General features: G+C 34.6%; 1 protein-coding gene across 2 annotated transcripts in view; it reads left to right on the plus strand.

Moving 5' to 3' along the window:
- LOC149834320 (protein STRUBBELIG-RECEPTOR FAMILY 6-like) overlaps positions 1-20,898 on the plus strand; it is a 50,106-nt gene that overhangs the window by 25,418 nt on the left and 3,790 nt on the right. For both annotated transcript variants that reach the window (XM_090011338.1, XM_090011339.1), the window contains 3 exons: positions 16,691-16,974; positions 18,324-18,595; positions 19,635-19,770. In XM_090011338.1, coding sequence (XP_089867464.1) covers positions 16,691-16,974; positions 18,324-18,595; positions 19,635-19,770 — 692 coding nt within the window. The remainder of the gene's footprint in view (positions 1-16,690; positions 16,975-18,323; positions 18,596-19,634; positions 19,771-20,898) is intronic.

A 20,898-nucleotide genomic window follows, 5' to 3' on the forward strand; every position in this document is an offset into this window, starting at 1 on the left:
ATCATCTTCAATTTTTAAAGAACCTTTCCGGAGACGATTTTCTTCCATTGTTAACTCTTCAATAGTTTCAACAATAGAAGGAATTTTTCCCCGGTGAAGTAGGGCCGATTTAGTGGTTTCAAATTCCGGCCTTAATCCAGTGATAAACTGGTAAAAATGTTCAACATCGAGTTGTTTCTGACGAAGCTCGATGTCTTCGGCACAATGCCACTTTGGTTCTAAAAGGGAAAGTTCTTCCCAAAGTTCGGACAACCCATTGTAATATTCACGAATAGTTTTGTCTCCTTGTGTCATCATTCGAACTTTTTCTTGGAGGTTGCACACGTGTGCAATATCTTTAAGGGAATACATATTCTTAAGGTATTCCCATGCCTTATCGGCATGATCAAATTTGGCAAGACTTGAGCATTTTTTAATGTCAACGCTATTGATAAGCCATGACATTATCTTCGCATGAGATATTCTCCATTCTTTCCATTTCTTCTCGTATGAGGCAATAGCCTTGATTTTCTCTTCTTCCGATAGAGGGACCTCTTTATCTCCCTCCTTTTTAGTAAGAGATAGCTTAGGTTCCGAATCGGAACCATCCACAATCCCCCATAAGCCTTTTCCCCATATATGGTGCTTCATGATTGAAGCCCATGTTACATAGTTCGTATCGCTTAGTTTCATAGGCATGATGGTGACTTTATCATTGTCATCCATCGATTACAAGGAGAGAAAGAATAGGGATAGAAGAGAAACAAGAAGAAAAATGAGAAAGAAAGAAAAAAAAAAAACAATACAACAAGATGTGAAATCTTCTCCAATGAAGTGATAAAACACTTCTCTTCAAGTGGCGAACACTTTTGCAAATGGGCACGGAAACCGAGGCAGCTTTTCCTCAAGATTTAGTACTTCCGCGACTCTGATACCATGAAATGAAATGGGGATCTTCGAAACACGAGCTTTGATTAACAAGAGCAAGTGTCAAGAATGACACTAAAGCATAACCCTTAAAAAGGGTATAACTGGAAACAAAATAAAAATAAAAAATGTATTCTTTATTGATATGAAAAACCAATTGCTTAAGAAGCATTGGAGTAAAATACAAGAGGGGCTGCACCCCTTTATATACACAGCTGAAAGAGGACTCAATAGAGCTGTTGGGCACAGTCCAACAGCTCTATTTAGAGCTGTTGGAATGTGTCAGTCCAACAGCTCTATTGCTAGTCAAGTCTGGACAGGACTTGACTAGCAACAGTCATTCTAGTTCAAACTGAACTAGATGACATAAAAACAAAAAATAAAAATAAAGGAAAAAAATACAGAAAAGAAAGAAATTAAAAATGTATTTATATATATATATAATAATATAATATTATTATATATACATATATGTACAGTTTTACATTTTAACAATCATTAGTTTCAAGTTTTTCGAAACCACTAACATTTTCCAAGAAGCTTACATTTTTGGAAACATAAAGTTTATCACTCTTAACATCATAACAGCGAAAACCTTTATGAGTTTCACAGTAACCAAGAAAGGCACAAGGAATGGCCTTAGGTGAGAGTTTGTCATTTTTATCAGTAAGGACAAAACATTTACATCCAAAAACCCTTAACCTGCTATAATCATGTTCTTTTTCGTATAATTTTTCAAACGGGGAAATCTTATTCAACTTTTTAGATGGAAGTCTATTTATGAGATAGACAGAGGTAAGAGCGGCCTCCGCCCAGAGTTTTTTCGGTATATTTTCAGAAATGAGCAAAGTTCGTGTGGTTTCAATAATATGCCTATGTTTCCGTTCAGCCAACCCATTTTGTTGGGGGGTTTTGGGACAAGATTTTTGATGAAGAATTTCATAGTTTTCAAGATAGCTTTTAAATTCATTGGAAAGGTATTCGCCACCCGAATCGGTTCTAAAAATTTTCAAATTTCCATTGAATTGATTTAAAACCATCATATGAAATGTTTTGAAAGTTGAAAAAACTTCATATTTATGTTTAAGAAAATATATCCAACTAAACCTAGTGAAATCATCCACAAAGATAACATAGTACGAAAAACCTCCCTTGGATATCACCGGAGCTGGACCCCATACATCGGAGTGAACGATTTCAAAAGGTTTTGTTGTAAACATGGATCTTTGAGGAAAAGGAAGACTTCTCATTTTTCCAAGAATACATTCATTACAAACAAAATTTTCATTACAAAGATGCTTAACAAAAGGCAAATAAGAGATTTTAACAATGTTGGGATGACCCAATCTCTTATGCCATACATGAATATCTTTGTTTTGAGCAACATTACAAAATTGATTCTTGGGAATTTTAAGAAAATCAACATAGTAGAGGTCTCCTCTCCTAGAGCCTTCCCCAATCAATTTCCCGGACTGGCGATCCTGTATCCAACATTTATTAGAAGAGAACTTTATATCGCAACCATAGTCTGAGAGTTGAGAAACGGAAAGTAAATTTAAGTTTAGTTTTGGAATAAAACGAATTTTTGGGATAAAAAAATCTTGTTTTTCAAAATTATCCATTCCTTTAATTTCAAGAGGGGTTCCATCCGCGGTTGAGACAAAAGATGGAAGGCGATTTTCAGAATAATTAGAGAGAAAACAATGACTTGGAGTCATATGAAACGAAGCACCAGAATCAAGTAGCCAAGATGTCTTACCAAGAGAGGAAGAAGATGACATGGCGGCTCCAGAAGTGCCTCCTTTGAGAAGAGGTTGAAGAGCATCCATAATTTGATGAAGCGAAAGAGGTTCATTCGATGTTGAAGGCCGTTCCTCCGATTGGGATGCTAAAGCCGCGGCGAGGAATTTCTTCCATTTAGGACAATTGGGTTTGATATGTCCCGGTTTTTTACAAAAATGGCAAGTTAATTTGCTATAATCTCTCTTGCCATATCGATCATTTTGCCCTTGATTTTTGAAATGGGGCGGTTTGTAGGTCTTCAAATTATTACCGGGTCTTGACACGGCATTGACTACTTCATAGTCATTTTGAGAAGGTGTAGCAAGAATGCTTGGGTTATTTTTACTAATCCCCATACGTGTTTCCTCACCACTTAGCTTGGTGATGACATCTTCAATAGATGGGGAGGTAAAAGCCGATAGAAGGGAGGACCGAATTTGCTCAAATTCGGGTCTAAGACCATTTAAGAAGTTAAAGAAACGATCTTCCTCAAGTTGTTTGTGCCTTAACTCAATAGCTTCTCCACTCCATTTTGGTTCGAGCATGGCAAGCTCGTCCCAAATAGATGATAATTCGGCAAAATATTCCTGAATAGATAAATCATTTTGTTGAAGAGTCAAGGCTTTCTTTTGGAGGTAGTATTTGTGAGACAAGTCTCTTGACGTATACATTTTTTCAAGGTATAACCAAGCTTCGGAGGCCCTTTTAAATTTGATGATGTTGGCATTGATCTTGGTTTCAACAGACGAAAAAATCCAAGACAATATTTTGAAGTTCTTCATTTCTCACTCATCATGCCTTTTGGAATATTCTTCTAAGGCCTTTTGTCTATCTTCTCCTTCAAGAATTTTGATTTCCCCTTTCTCTATAATAGAAAGCTTGGGTTCGGGTTCCGATATGGATCCTTGAACATAACCCCAAAGACCTTTCCCTTTGATGTGGGCTTCCATGTTGCCGGCCCAAACATGGTAGTTTGAACCACTAAGTTTAAAACCAAGGGAGAAGTGGGAGTCTTTTTCACCCATTATGGAGAAGAGAAGATGAAAAATAAAGCGTACCTTAATGAATTTTCAACCTTTTCTTGACAAAAGTTGCTTCTAAAATATTGCCCGGAGCAAGTGCTTTACTCAAAAACTTCACTAGCTTGAGGGCACGATTTTCGAGGTGCTTCACAAGAGGCGAGATACACGATCTTCTTTCTTCCAACGAGGCTCTGATACCATGTGAAAGTATCTCCAACAAGATACTAATATCAAGACCTTAATATTCTTGATATTGAACCCACCACGAAAGCACAATAAGAACACTTTAGAACACTTGTGTACAAAAAGCACAACCCACAAATAACTCACAAATGCACAAAGGCATAAAATAATGGAATCAATTTATTGAGAACTTGGGCTTTGACTCAAAGCCATGGACAAATACAAAGGGGAGAACCCCTATTTATAACATCACTAAAGGGGGCCTTGGAGGGGCTCCACCCATAGTCGTTGGAGCCCCTCCAACGGTCACAAATGTGACCGTTGGAGAGGGCCCAACGACTATGTTGGTGGGCCCCCCAAGGTACCTTTTAGGTACACATCCAAAAAGAAATAAAAAGAACAAAAAGAAAAATAAAAATAAAAGAAAAATAATTACAGTCACATCCGAAAAGTGAATGTGCATAAAAATAGGGAAAAGACTAAACTACCCTTATGACAAAATAAATAGAAATATATATTTTATATATATATTTGAGTAGATACATATACATATATATTAATATATGTATATGTATTACCATATATATATAAAATATATATATTACATTATATGATTAATGTACATAATTTAACAGTCTCTTCATGAATGTGGCACTTGGGAGATTGTTCTCAGACCACGCGATCGAAATGTGGTTGGGTCCAAGTGAGTGTATAAAATAAAGTATAAGCCAGATGGCACTATTGAGCGATATAAGGCTAGACTTGTTGTCAAGGGCTTCACTCAGGAACAAGGACAAGACTATGATGAGACCTTCAGTCCGGTTGTGAGAATGGGCACTATTCGAATCATACTATCATTGGCTATTGAGCATCAGTGGATTATCAGTCAACTGGATGTGAAAAATGCCTTTCTACATGGAACTCTAAAGGAGGAAGTGTACATGGAGCAGCTCATTGGGTACGCAGAAGGGAATTCCAAAGAATATGTGTGTAGGTTAAAGAGAGCTATATATGGTTTAAAGCAGGCTTCTCGATCTTGGTTTGACAGTTTTTCTCTTGAAATAGAGAAATATGACTTTAGTCAGTCTCTTCTTGATCATTCTCTTTTCATATTCAAATGTAAAGATACAGTTACCTTGTTATTAATATATGTAGATGACATCATTACAAGTAACTCTAATGAACATGTTGAGCATGTCAAAGAACTCCTGAACCACAAATTCAAGATGAAGGATTTTGGTAAACTGCGATATTTTATTGGAGTAGAAGTTGACAGAACTACTGAAGGCATGACACTTACTCAACATAAGTATACTATTGATGTTCTCAGCAAGGCAGGTATGAAAGATTGCAAGCCTCTAAGCACACCCAGTGTACTTCATCAGAAACTTAGTTCCCAAGATGGAGATTTGTACGAGGACCCTACAGGATATCGCAAAATAGTAGGGATGCTCCAATATCTTACCTTTACTTGCCTTGATATTGTCTATTCAGTCAATCAGGTATCTCAGTTCATGCATGAACCACATATTGGGCATATGAAAATTGTTAAACGCATTCTTCGATATTTGAAGGGAACTGTTGGGGATGGTCTTCTTTAAAGAAAGAGTATGAATGAACGTCACATGCATGAACTTCTTGTTTACACAGATACAGACTGGGCAGGAGATCCAGATGAGCGCAGGTCAGTCTCAGGATATTGTGTTTTCGTTGGCCTAAATCTTGTCTCTTGGAGCAGTAAGAAACAAAGGGCTATTGCCAGGTCGAGCACAGAAGCTGAATATAGATCAATGGCAGTTGCTACTGTCGAAGTAACATGGATTAGACACATGTTGACAGAAGTAGGAGAATTGATATCTAAATGTACTCTCTTATGTGACAATCAAAGTGCCATCAACATGTCATTTAATCCTATCTACCATAGTCGTGCCAAGCATATTGAAATTGATCAACATTTTGTAAGACAGAAGGTCGAAGAGAAAGAAATTGAACCTGAATTCGTTCAGACTGCTGATCAAATTGCTGACTTGTTTACAAAAGGGCTTATCAAGGACAAGTTCTGGATGTTAAAAGACAAGTTGTTCATGATTCAAAACCATGTACAACTTGAGGGAGGATGAAAAGAAGTCGTTATCCACTGTTAAATTGTCTACGAAGAGACAATACACATACGAGCACAAATACTTTATAAAAGAAGTGCACGATGGCACTCTCACAACACTTGAACAAAATATGCAAAAAGCATATAAATAATAAACATGCAATAATGCATGTTAGAAAGTGACTTGGAATGCATTGGATTCAATAATGAACCCATACCTATGCACGTGAAGTGCAAACATACCCATTAAAGGGAACAACATAAGCACATAATGTGCTAATACATAAAACCCAAAAAAGGGAAAAATATGACATAAAGTCATAAGTTACATATCATTGAAGAATAAATGGAAAAGGGGTAAAAACCCCATTACAATGGAGCATAATCTCCCTCAAGAAATAGTGAATTCAAAGGGGAAGAGCCCCTATTTATAACCCTTTGAGGAGCCACATTGGGGGCTCCCCAACGACTCTTTTGGGGAGTCCTCCAATGTGGCGCAAACCACAAAAATCATATTTTAAAAAAATAAAAACAAAAAGATAAAAGAAAGAATTACAATCATATTCCGAAATAGAATATGCGTAAAATGACTAAATTACCCCTATTGCCTAAAATAGAGAAATATATATTTTATATATATAATTAGGATAATACATATGCATATATACCATATATGAATATGTATTATACTTTATATATATATAATATATATAATATTACAAATGTTGGATGATACATTTTAACACCCCCCCTCAAGCTTTGCGTGGGGGAACGAAAAGGTTGAAGACGACAAGAAGAAGAATCTCAAAGCTTCAAGAGCCTTCAGAACGAATGCCATTGTAAATGTCTTCCTCCAATGTCTTTATCGATGAGCACCTTCTATCTAAGGGACTTCTTTTCCTCCTATCTTCAAGATCCTGAGAAAGGAAAACAACAAAGAACAAGTAAACAATATCTTTGCACTTTACTCAAAAAGGAACATTCCTAACAAAGTGCAAAAAGTATGCATAATATGATGGCTACTATAGAATGAACCGAAAAAAAAAAATTTAGAAAACCTAGATTGACTGAATAGACGGAAGCAAAAAAATATGCAAAACTAGATTGCAAGAATGCATAGTGCATTCATAAGGTCCACCATTGGACAAGTATAACCCCATAATGGGGAATAACAAAAAGATCCACTAAGGGATACCACAAGAATCCTACGAAAAGGTATAACATACATATGCTTTATTGAATGAGAGCCCAAAAAAGACCATAAAGAGCATATGCATTTTAAAAACATTTATGAAAGTCACACTTTAATTGACAAACTACACATTTTGCATATAAGGGTGACAAAAAACCATAAGCACTTAATATATAGATTAAATGCTAAGAAATCAACTTGATATGCATATCAAAAATATGATTTACTTGAAAAACACAAGTCATGAATGAAATTTTGCAAATTTCAACAATAGTTTATCCATTACAAACAACTTCCTCATTAGTCCTCCAAAAACCATAAATCAAGTGTATAAGCTACTAGATCAAGAATATGAAGCCATTAAAGGCCAAAGACACACAAAGGTGTGTAAAAGAACCTCTTGTCTACATATAATAATACTTGAAATAAGTGCATCTACGACAAGAACAAGAGCATACATGCCAACATGGACTAAAAAGTATCTCTTGTCTACGTAAAAATACACTTAAAACCAAGTATGTTCAGCTACTAGAACAAGAGTAATAAACCAACCATGGGCTAAAACATAATACATCTCTTGTCTACATAAGATGGCACTTGAAATGAGTGAAATAAGCCAACCATGGGCATACATCTAAGCGACTAGAACAAGAACACAAACGCCAACATGGACTAAGACCACACACGATGGTGTGCATCAACGTGTCTTGTCTACATATGATAACACTCAAGACAAGTGTGTTCAGCTACTAGACCAAGAGAGCAAAAGCCAACAAAGGCCAAAAAAACACACGAAGGTGTAATAAAATTCTTGTCTACATATGATAACACTTAGATAATGAGCTTTAAAAGGAAAAGACTTTTGAGGCAATAAACCTGTAATGAAAATAAACCTTGAATAAAACAATACTCTTTTTTTTTTTTAAATGAACTCTCATAGCAATAATATGTATGTAAAAAATATCTTCAACAAGATACTATAATCGATAAAATAAAATTCTTGAGAACAAATGTGTGAATATACACACACCAAGAACACTTAGAATACTTGTGAAAAAAAAACAAGACCACAAAATCATAAATTTATTGCCATGTAAAAGTATCTCCAACAAGATACAACGATCAAGACCTTAATATTCTTGATAATAAACCCACCATGAATGCACAATAAGAATGCTTTTAGAACACTTGTGCACAAAGAGCACAACACACGGAATCACAAATGTGCAAATGCACTCATAAGATTCTTAAAAAAAAAAAAGGTTGGGCTATAATCCCAAAACACCTTGATTTTAAATATACCTTAAAACATTTAAGGTTTCAAACACCATATGTCCATCACATTTACATAGAAGCATCCATAATATCAATGGCCACACCAAACGAGTGACACACTCATATACCAAATCATTCTAGAGTCCCAAGGTGCCCATAACTCACCTCAACCACCATCTATAATATGGTAAGTGGACAAACTAAAAATGACATAACAATGAGTGACACCCTCATAATTAGAGATCATATATCAAATCATTTTAGAGTCCTAAGGTGCCCATAACTCACCTCAATCACCATCTATAATATGGCAAGTGGACAATCTAAAATGACATAACACAAGATGCCCTTAACTCTCCTTAACAATTATCTCTAATACAACAATAAAAAGGCCAAATAAATGATGCATAAAATAACATGTGATGGACAACTATAAATGCCACAAAAGGACAATAAACACATAAGGAATCATTTTCCAAAAGGTTTTTACAAAGAGGACCGATTAACAAATTGAATCAAAGGTCCAATATAATCCACCAAAACAATTTTGCATAAACACAAATTATGCTTAATCTTCAAAAGAAGTCTTATACATCAAAAAGGCTTTATTATACAACAAACATAACATGAAATATTAAGCAATATCATGTGTACGAACCGATTTGGAACAAACAAGCCTTAACTATGAAAGATATAAGGTGCAATTAAGCGGTGATGTTGGTGAAGTTCGAAAATAACAAACTTAGGCCAATATAGGCATTCATAAAGATGGTGAAGTTCGAAAAGCTTATCTACTATTGCAACTTAAAAATGATACTCATAAGCAACCATGAGGTCTTCACAAAAGAGTATATACTCACAAGATGATTATAAGGACCGAAAGGCTCCTTAAGGAGAGCTTAAACATAAATAAAATTCCCAACGAAGGGGAAAACTCCATTTAAAGTGGAAGAAATCCCAACAAAATAGATTTAAAAACCTTATGATAAAATAAGATTGTACTAAGATTGTACTATGGCATAAATAAAAATTAAACATTTATTGAGGGAAAATTTAAAAACTCTTAAGTTTTATCAAAAAACATGACTTAATAGATTATTACCTACTCCATTAAAGTACTTCAAAAAACATGACTTAAAACATGACTTAATAGATTATTAAGCACTTACAATATTCACTAATGAACAAACAAAAAGGGCAAACACCCAAACCCACAAGAGACAACACAACATAAAAATATAAATATCTCTTATTGAAAAGAGAGAGAGCTCTCTAAATGTTGAAAACATCCTTAAGAGTGTAAAGATGAAAAGAAAATCACCACATTCCATAAGACCATTTAAAACTTTCTTAATTAAATGTTGCTCATATAAAACGGACACATTTGGTAAGAGAACATAATATGGAATTTTTCATATATGACAAACATTTTTCAAAAAACTATATTTCAAATATTTTAATCTTATCATACCTTTCTTTAAATACTAAACATTCATATAAAGGTATTCTCATAAACAAGGTTAGATTTAAAATGTAAATTCAAAGTTCCAATGGTCATAAATTTTTACCGATCCATTTAAATCTAATTTTGAGCAATCATATATCTAATTTTTCGCAAAACAAGTTATCATTTAAAAATTTTCAAAGAAAAACATACGAAAAAGATTCAATGGAGTAGCAAGTAACTCAAATTTTTATAAAAGGACTTAATGACAAAGACCTCACATAAAGAACATATTAAATTCTTCATACAATACTTCTAAGAAGTAGAAAGCATACCGAATAACTATATAAAAGAAAACAATAGAGAGAAACGAATACTTCACCATTTTTCTTTAAAATTCTTGAACACCACGCTTCCCGATGCACCACATAGCAACTCGATCTCAACCGGGCTCTGATACCATGTTAAATTGTCTACGAAGAGACAATACACATACGAGCACAAATACTTTATAAAAGAAGTGCACGATGGCACTCTCACAACACTTGAACAAAATATGCAAAAAGCATATAAATAATAAACATGCAATAATGCATGTTAGAAAGTGACTTGGAATGCATTGGATTCAATAATGAACCCATACCTATGCACGTGAAGTGCAAACATACCCATTAAAGGGAACAACATAAGCACATAATGTGCTAATACATAAAACCCAAAAAAGGGAAAAATATGACATAAAGTCATAAGTTACATATCATTGAAGAATAAATGGAAAAGGGGTAAAAACCCCATTACAATGGAGCATAAGCTCCCTCAAGAAATAGTGAATTCAAAGGGGAAGAGCCCCTATTTATAACCCTTTGAGGAGCCACATTGGGGGCTCCCAAAGGAGTCGTTGGGAGCCCCCAACGGTCACATTTGTGACCGTTGGGGGCTCCCCAACGACTCTTTTGGGGAGTCCTCCAATGTGGCGCAAACCACAAAAATCATATTTTAAAAAAATAAAAACAAAAAGATAAAAGAAAGAATTACAATCATATTTCGAAATAGAATATGCATAAAATGACTAAATTACCCCTATTGCCTAAAATAGAGAAATATATATTTTATATATATAATTAGGATAATACATATGCATATATACCATATATGAATATGTATTATACTTTATATATATATAATATATATAATATTACAAATGTTGGATGATACATTTTAACATCCACGACTGGGTTTGGATTTCGGATCCAAACCCAATTCAATTTTATTTAAGTCACATGCTCATTAATGGTCTTTTGTAATTTAACATGTTGTGCAATGGGTATTTTCGTACCCTAATACTTACATATGCATATATTTAATGATAAGCTACAGACTCCAAACCCTGATTAGGGTTTTTTGCAGCAGCCACATTCTCTCTCCCCATTCTGTGCAGTTGCTTGTGGATGAATGAAGAAACCCATGATTTCTATCAGAAACAACATCAAAGGCAAACTTAGACTAAGATAATAGATAGCCTTTAGGAGAGTAAGCAACTTTAATCCCTAAGAAATATTTTAAAAATCCTAAATCGGTCATTTCAAATTGATTTTGAGAAGTTTTTTAATGTTTTCAACTCCATATTCATCTCCTTTGATGATTATCATATTGTCCACATAGAAAAGAATAATGATAATACCTGTATCATAAATCTTAACAAATAATGTAGTGTCAGTCAAGCAAAATCGAAATCCAATATCAAGCATGACCTGACTAAACTTATCATACAAGGTTTTTGAGTCTTGTTTAAGACTATAAAGAGCTTTGTCCAAACAAAGAATTTTTCTCTTAAGAATAGTTACATCAGGTGGAGCTTCAATATATACTTCTTCAACTAGGTTTCCATTATAAAATGCATTTTTGACATTCATCTGGTATATAGGTCATTTTCTAACAGAGGCTAAGGCTACTAAAGTCCCAACGATGGTCATCCTAGCAACTTGGGCAAAGGTTTCTCCATAATCTATGCCATATTCTTGAGAATAACCCTTGGCAATTAACCTAGCTTTGTATCTTTCAAGAGTTTCATCCCCCTTAGTTTTCACCTTAAATACCCATCTACAACCTATGGGTTTCTTTCCACGTGGGATGTCTTGAATAGTCCAAGTGTTGGCTTTTTCTAAAACTTCTAGTTTTACTCTCATGGCTTCTCTCCACTGAGGATGTTCTTTAGCTTGAGCATAGGTAGAAGATTCTATATATGAATGAATTAAAGCAATGCATGCTTTGTACTTAGGTGAAAATGAGTCATAGGACACAAAATTTTCAGGTGGTTTTGAGATTCTAGATGACCTTCTAGTTGATACTTTGGATTGACTTTCAGTGTTAAAATATTTTTCTAATGCACATGGTTGTTTAAGGTCCCTATGCTTAGAGTATTGTAACAATTTTTATCCTTATGCAATTGTTCTTCACTATTTTCATCATTATGGGATTGGTCTTTATTTATCAAATCATTCCTAAGCTCATGATCTTCATTAAGATCATACTCACAATCATCATCATCATATTTTGGAATTAGATCCAACAAAAAGGAATTTTCCTTAGAATTTTTAAAATAAAAAACTTTCCTTTTATAAGAAAGACACATTTCTGGAAACATACAATTTTTCATTTTTAAAATCAAAATAGTTATAGCCTTTTTTGTTATATGCATAACCTAAAAAGATACAAGAAATAGCACGAGGAGAAAGTTTATCATTTTTGTTGGTAAAAATAAAACATTTGCATCTGAAAACTCTTAATATAGAATAATAAAAAACTAATTTGAGAAGTTTTTCAACTGGTGATATGTTTTGCAAAACGAAAGATCACATTCTATTGATTTAGATACACATAAGTTAAAATAGCTTCAACCTAAAAATCTTTTGGTACTTGGTTTGCTATAAGGTCCTTGTGGCTTCTATGATGTGCCTATGCTTCATTTCAGCCAAATCATTTTGTCGTGGTGTGTGAGGACATGATTTTTGGTGTATAATGTCATGAAGATTTAGATAATCTTTAAACTCTTGATAAAAAATCTCCTCCTGATTTAGTGCACAAAAATAAAATATTAATTTTAAATTTATTTTTTACTAAGTTATGAAATATTTGAAAGTGAGAAAACTTCAGATTTATGCTTAAAAAAATAGTTCCAAGTATGCCTAGAAAAATCATCAACAAAAATTATATAGTAAGCATATCCACCTTTAGATATAATAGGTGTCGGGCTCCATACATCTGAATGTATTAACTCAAACGGTCTAGAAGAGAAGAAGTTATTTCTTGAAAGGGTAATAATATCTTCATTTTGCCAAGAATATAAACTTTAAAGTAAAACTTTCAAAATTATAAGATTTTTCTAAATTTGAAAAGTATTGAATTTTGGATACATTAGGGTGGCCAAGTCTTTTATATCATAAATCCAAATTTATTTTCTTAATATTATAATACAAAATATTCTTGAAAATTTTCAAAAGTCCATGTAATATAGGTCTCATTCCCTATGGCCTTCTTAATCGGCTTTCTTGACAGAAGATCACACCCAACAACCATTAGAGAAGGAGACATTACATCCACAATCAAATATTTATGAAACGGATAAAAGATTTACATTCAATTTAGGATTTTTTTTTTTGAATTTTAAAAAATGTTTTTGAAATTTTCTATTCATTTTATCTCAAGAGATTACCATTAGCAGTAAACACATTGGACACACTTGAGTTACAGTGATATTTAGATAAAATATATCACTATTTGGTGTCATATGAAATGAGGCACCGGAGTCAAGAAGTCAAGGATTTTTACTGAGATCCGTTAAGGACGAGATAACGGCTCCAGTGGATGAAGATGCTCCTTTGAAAAGAGGTTGAAGAGCTTCCATAAGTTGTGCCAATGCCTTGTTTTCAATGGATAATTCTTGAGTAAGAGCAATGTCATTTGGATCTTGTGGAGAGCTAATTGAGGCAGCCTTCTCATAATTCATTTTAAGTTTGGGACATTGGAGCTTGATGTGTCCCGACTCGTAGCAATAGTAACAAATTATTTTTTTCTTATCATACTCATTTTCTTGTCTTCCACAATATGGTGGCTTGTACATATGTATGTAATTTTTCGGTCTAGATACGACAAGGACTGAGTCATTCTCATTTTTGGTATAACGGTTCTTTAACATATTCTCCTTCATACTTAACTCTTATATAGTGTCTTCGATAGAGAAAACTTTTCTTCTATGAAGGGGAACTGATTTGGTGGATTTAATTTCGACCTCAATCCATTGATGAATTAGTAGAAATGCACTGCATCTATTTGCTTTTGACAGAGTTCTGTCTTCGGGACAATGCCATTTTGGTTCTAGAAGAGTCAACTCTTCCTAAAGCTCGGATAATTCATTATAGTATTCTCTAATATTTTTGTCCCCTTGAGTCATATTTTGGATTTCGTCTTACAAATTATACACATGTGCAATATCCTTATGAGAATAGACTCTCTCGAGGTATTCCCACACCTTGTTTGCATGTTCAAATTTGGCAAGGCTAAAGCACTTTTTGATATCTACATTACTAATAAGACAAAACATGATCTTGGCATGCCTCATCTTCCATTCATTCTCTTTCTTCTCATAGGTAGTCATCTATGTCACATGGGTGCGGGGATTTGGCACTTCCAAAAAACCCGGGATCCAGGGGTTCCCCCGGCGCGGGTCCAGGGGGGGCCGCCCCTGGCAAGGGGTTATAAGGGGGCAGCCCCCCCCCCCCCCCAAGATTTTTTTTTAAATTTAGCAGCCCATTTCATAGGGATTTTTTTTAAACCAAAAAAATGGACCAAAATGACCCTGGGTGCGGTCAACGCACCTAGGGTCAGGTTGACCGCACCCGCGTCGACGCGTGTGCGGCACCCTGCTAGCCGAATCCCTGTGACATAGGTAGCCATAGCCTTAGTTTTCTTTGTAAGAGATACTTCTTTTTCACCCTCTACTTTGGTAAGAACTAGCTTAGCTTTCGCATCAGACCCATCAACTAGTCTCCATAACTCTTTTCCCCTTATGAGGTACTTCATCATTTAAGCCCATGTTACATAGTTAAAATCATTGAGTTTTATGAGTTTTATGAGTTTAATGGTGACATTTTCATTGGCATCCATTTTTACAAGGGCTAAGAGAGATAGAAGGAGAAGAGAGAATGATAGAGAGAGAGAGAAAAAAGAAGAAGAACAACAACACGAGCACTCCACCACCAAGCAAGTACCACCAACACAACTACTTTAATCTTTAAATGCACAATCACGATCACATGAGTACTTGCACAATCACGTTCTCACAAGCACTTAAATAAGAGTCACAAATGAGCTTCAACACTTCCAAGCTCTGATACTATGTAATGAAATGGTGATCTTCAAATATCACTACCAAAATCCACCAAATAGATATACAAGTGGACAATCAACAAGAGGAGGCTCACTATGGAGTCTACACACAAAACCCACAAAGGGGTATTCTTACAAAACCCACACAAAGGTAAAAATAATAATATTTTATTAACATGAGAATGCAAGAATGCATACTTACAATGCGGGTAGCCATACCCTTCATCTTTAAGAATGCATACTTACAATGAGAATGCAAGAATGATATTTCTTCTCTTTGTTTTCATGTTTCTACCCAATCAAGTGCCAGGTGATTGTAGGACTGCAACTGATCATAGGGACCTTCGGTCAGGTCTTGGTCTAGATTCAGCGTCTGATCTTGAGTGGTCAGATCTAAATGCACTCCTTGGCTCAACCTGGCATGAACTGGCTAATTTCTTTTCAAAAGTATGGATGAACCTGTGTTTGTGTTATATAAGGACCCTATATTAGAGATATTTCAACTGGGTTCATCTCTTTACGGAATTCAGATCTTAGTGACTGTATACACATCAAACTAACTAGTTGAGTCTGCCTCTGGTCATGCCTGGTCCAGGATCCAACCATTGGAAATTGAAATTAGAATTTTTGAAACATGAAAGCAGCAAAACCTGTTCAATTTGGAAATTTCTGGAACATGTGAATAATTTTTACAAGTCCAAAAAATACCTACACTTTTCCGCTAAAAAATTACCTGCCTTATGTAGTTATATCGCTCTCAAATTTTTATTTAATACCATTTTTTTCAGGAATTGGTGGGATAGTTACATATTGAAATGGTCTAAGTTGCATTAACATAACCCTCCACAAAGTTGATCCTTACATCCTGAATTGTAGCAGTGCTGTTGGGTAATGAACAAGAGAGGTTATTGTTGAATCCTATTCTAAAGAATGTAAGGATAACAAAGTTAAAAAATTTACCAAGTTCAACTTGCACCTTTAATCCACGTGTTCCTTTTCGATAACTGTAATTGCTGCAGAATTTGGTCGCAAAATAAAGATAGTTGAGGCCTTAGTTTGACTCCCACCTGTATGCCTTTTGCTAATTGATGATTGTTAATTGCATTTATCTTGCACAGTTTTCCTTCCTGTAATGTCATTTAATGGATGAATCCTTAAGGATAACAAGGGTTTATATCTTGAAGCTTGCTGGCCAGATCCCTAACCATTGCTGCAATATTAAAAGTTTTGCGATACCATGCTGAAGTACTGCTAAACTTGTTTTTTTTATATATATTTTTGCCGTCATTCTTGAAATTCAATGCATGGTTAACATTTTTTTTGCAAGGTTCTGTCATGTAAATTTCCTGATCTTTCCACTATTTAGAGATAAAATAGAGGTACTTTATTTGTTTTGGTAGAAACAAAAACCACACCGTCATCTGCTTCAACAACACCAATGATATTGCAGCCAGCTCCATCAAAGACTCTTAAACCCCCACCTATTGATTGCTACAAATCTTTTGACGATGATCAACTTCCAAAAAAGATGGCTACCATTAAGAAAATTGACACAACTTCAATAAATGCATCAGTATACTCTATAGCAGACATGCAGATGGCAACAAGTAGTTTCAGTATCGACAATCTTATCGGTGAGGGGTCAACTGGGAAAGTTTATAAGGCCCAATTTGCTGATGGGAAGGTGTGGTTTCCTTTCATCTTGCCAAAATTTTCTTTTCAATTAACTCTTTCTTTATTGCCATTTATGTTATCCTGATCATTTTGATATCAAAGCTCCTATAGGATTTATTTCCTTGGTACATGCTATTGGTGCATCTGACAATTGATTTCCAACTGAAAAGTGAGAATTGTTTTCTTTTCACTCTCTCACCATATATATGTCTAACGTAATTTATTTACACTTTCATTTGTTAAAGTTCCAACATGATTTTTTGGGCCATTTTTAAACCATCCCCATCTTCATGAATTGTGAGCTGTATATTTTCCCTATCTTAAAATTGAATCTTTTGATGAATTCGAGATTATTAAACCTACTAACATGGCAAATAAACCATGCTGCACACACACACACACACACACAGAAATATGTAGGTGTGCCCCAGGTATTGGTGCCTACCCGCCCTGGGTCATCCAATCAAATGATCAAGCAATCCCTTCACTTTTGAATTTTTTACCTCAAGGCCTTCAAGAATCTATGAATGAAATTCTTTTACCTCAAAGATCATCTTAATCCACTCTCCTGAATGAAAATTGTATGGAAAAATCCCTTAGCAAAAGGCCTTGGCTCTCTCTCTTGCAACAAATCATTCCTAGTTCACTCTCAAGCTCTCTAGGGTGTGTGGCCGTCTCAGTACTCCTAAGAGTGAGTATGAACCAGTACTAATGTTCTTTATATGCCTCCAAAAAAAGAAAATCAAAAGCAGAGTGACTTGATAGATTTTATATCGTGTGATACAAGAACAATGCCAAGTTGCCAACAATATAGGTGTGATACACTCAAACTGCATTTCAAGTGCATATCATATTGTTTTCCCTTTTAATTATGATATCTATGTAGCATATCGTACGATACACTATGATATGTACAATAATGGATTAAACCCTGAATTTATGATCTATATTGTTTATTCAGTTTAAAAAAAAACATGCTTTAGGTCATGCAATCTAAAGTGCTCTACTAATAAACAAAACATAATAAGTGCATCTGTATGCTCAAGTTGAGCAGATAAAGCTTACATTTATTATTTCCTACTAGATAGTATGGTACTATGTATAGTACCAAGTATGTCTTTCAATCACTAACCATTTTTGACATTGTTATGGCTGTCACTAATGCTTCCGTGAAGTGCAAGTTGAACAGTTCTTGGAGTTCTGTTTTTGTGATTATATTCCTGAATTTCTGCAATATGCATCTCCAGCTTATCCTGTGCCTTTTTATCTTGAAATTTTTGGCAAGTGATTTTCTTTAAAATACTTTTAAAATGCCATTCCTTATTTATTTTCTTTTTTTGGCTTAATGGCATATTATAGGTTCTGGCTGTGAAGAAGATAGACTCATCTTTTCTGCCAACTCTAGGACCTGATGAGTTCATGGAAGTTGTTTCAAATATTTCTCAGTTACACCATCCAAACATCACTGAGCTTGTTGGATACTGTTCTGAACATGGTCAATATTTGCTGGTCTATGAATTTCTGAAGAATGGATCATTGCATGATTATATTCATCTTGCTGATGATCTCAATAAACCATTGACTTGGAATGCACGTGTTAAGATTGCTCTCGGCGCTGCTAGGGCATTGGAGTAAGTTGGGAACTGACCTGTATCATGACTATAAACAACTCTCATCTTTTTTTGAATCCGCAAATCTGCTTTTTCTATGAAGCAGCTGTGGTTGCAGCTAGATGGATGCTGGAGTTAAAAAAAGATTGGAATCCTTGAACTTTATCTGCTTAACCTTTTTTTCTTTTTGAGATCGCATACTTTATTGCTAAATAACATTCATAATGACTTCACTCTTAAGTATCATCTTAGTGATTCTTTTGTGGAACGCCAAAGATTTGGCTGTCATATTTTTCTGTTTTCTTTTTCCTTTTCTAACTGAGATCAGGGTTTTTTCTATTCGTGCAATAAAAAGTATTTCCATATTGTTGCTACATCTTCTATGAAACAAGAAACCCATCTTCTAGTGTTATACAATGAAGTTGACTGTTAAATTATGTATATATAAATATATATCTATACATATACTTATATATATATACAAACATATATATATATATATATATAAGTATATATATACATATTTTTAATTCCTTTGTTTTTCTTGTACCCCCAAAAATCCGATAGGGGTGTTTTGGTAAATCACCATGTAATCTTTTTCTTTTTGTATTTTTCCTTTTCTTTCTTTTTTACTTTTTATTTTTATTTTTTTATTTTTTATTTTTCATATTGTAAAGACCACAAGGGGCCCCACTCATCTAGTCGTTGGGGCCTCAACGGTCATATTTATGACCGTTGGGGCTCCCAACGACTAGATGGGAGCCCCCTTGTGGTCCCTCCTCTTTAGCTTCCTTCTCTATAAATAGAGGAGGTTCTCCCTTGTATTGTCATGGGTTTTTCACCCTTCTTCACTCTTCAATAATATCAATCTTATGCCTTATAGGCATTTTACCCCTTTAGTGGGTTACGTTTGCACTTTTAGTGCTTGTGTTCTTGGCTCCTTTAAAGAGTGTGTTGTATTATTGGTGTTTCCGCTATTTTCATTACAGTTGACTACTTTTTGTATAATATTTGCTTAAAAAAACTGAAATTTTCACACTAAAATAGGTTTACATTTCAGGTATCTACATGAAGTTTGCTCACCTTCGGTCATGCATAAAAATTTCAAATCTGCCAACATTCTGCTAGACAATGAGCTGAATCCGCATCTCTCAGATTGTGAATTGGCCAGCCTTGTTCTCAGCACAGACCGCCAGGTTTTAATCTATCTATACATTTATATTTCAAGTGGCAAAGAATATTTATGTTTTAATAGGTTATAATTAGTAATAACAATTTGAAGAAATGAAAATCCTAACCATTTTTCCTGACATACATGAATGTTTGTGAGATTTCCCATTCTGCTTTTGAAGCATGGATTTTGAGACTAAGTTTGTGAAGTTGCAGAATCACAAGAACATAATAACTGTGTTGATTTAGTTTGTCTAAGTACTAAAAGATCCCTACACCTGTCAAATTGGCAATTCCTCATACCAAATAAGAAATCATAGCTGTGATAGGTTTTCATCATGTGCATAGCTTTGTCCTAATCCATTAGGAAATGGAAGCCATTATCATTTTTGTGAAGATTCTGAATAGCTATTTTCTATGATCAATGCACCTCACTTACATCCCATATGCTTTTTATTCATTGTTTTGAGCTAACTAATTGTTTTATGGTAAAATAGGAAAGTCATCTAAAGTAGGTATGCATGAATTCAAGCTTAAAATACTTATAAGGTTTTCTTTATGCAATGTAAAACGAGTCTGTGTCGGTTCTACCACACAATGAGATGGTTGGTGTCAGTATTAAATCATTAATCAGATGGTGCAGGAAGGTTTCTAAAGTGAACCCATGTGAGTGTTAGTGTAAAGCATGCATATCCCCAGTTGAACATCTTTCTAGGTGGAAGTAAGGCCTGCACTGCCTTTCTGGTTTAGTATGACAATGAACTAATAAGGAAGATATACTGCATCTTCTATGATGACTGCTAAAGGAAATAGAATAATGATAAATGATAGGATGAAAAGATTGTCTTAGCACTATATAGGTAATTGACAAATACCTATATAAGGAGTACCTGTAGACATGTTCAGCAAACAAGAAGTGAAAGATGGATAAAGACAGAGAAGTTAAATTGGAGGCAATCTAAAAGGACATGACTTTGACCAGTAGTCAGGGAGTGTTCCAACTCATAATCTCACAGATCTCAACATGTCACAGTATCTCAAGACATGGAGGCAACTATTTAAATCAAACTCCATTTTATATTAGAGGGAAAAAAAGAACAAACAAACCAACATGGATGGATTGAAAAAATCTGTTATTCTGGCCATGAGGAAGG

This window comes from Nuphar pumila, chromosome 6, assembly GCF_984573655.1.
Source record: "Nuphar pumila chromosome 6, dmNupPumi1.hap1.1, whole genome shotgun sequence".
Classification (NCBI taxonomy): Eukaryota; Viridiplantae; Streptophyta; class Magnoliopsida; order Nymphaeales; family Nymphaeaceae; genus Nuphar; species Nuphar pumila.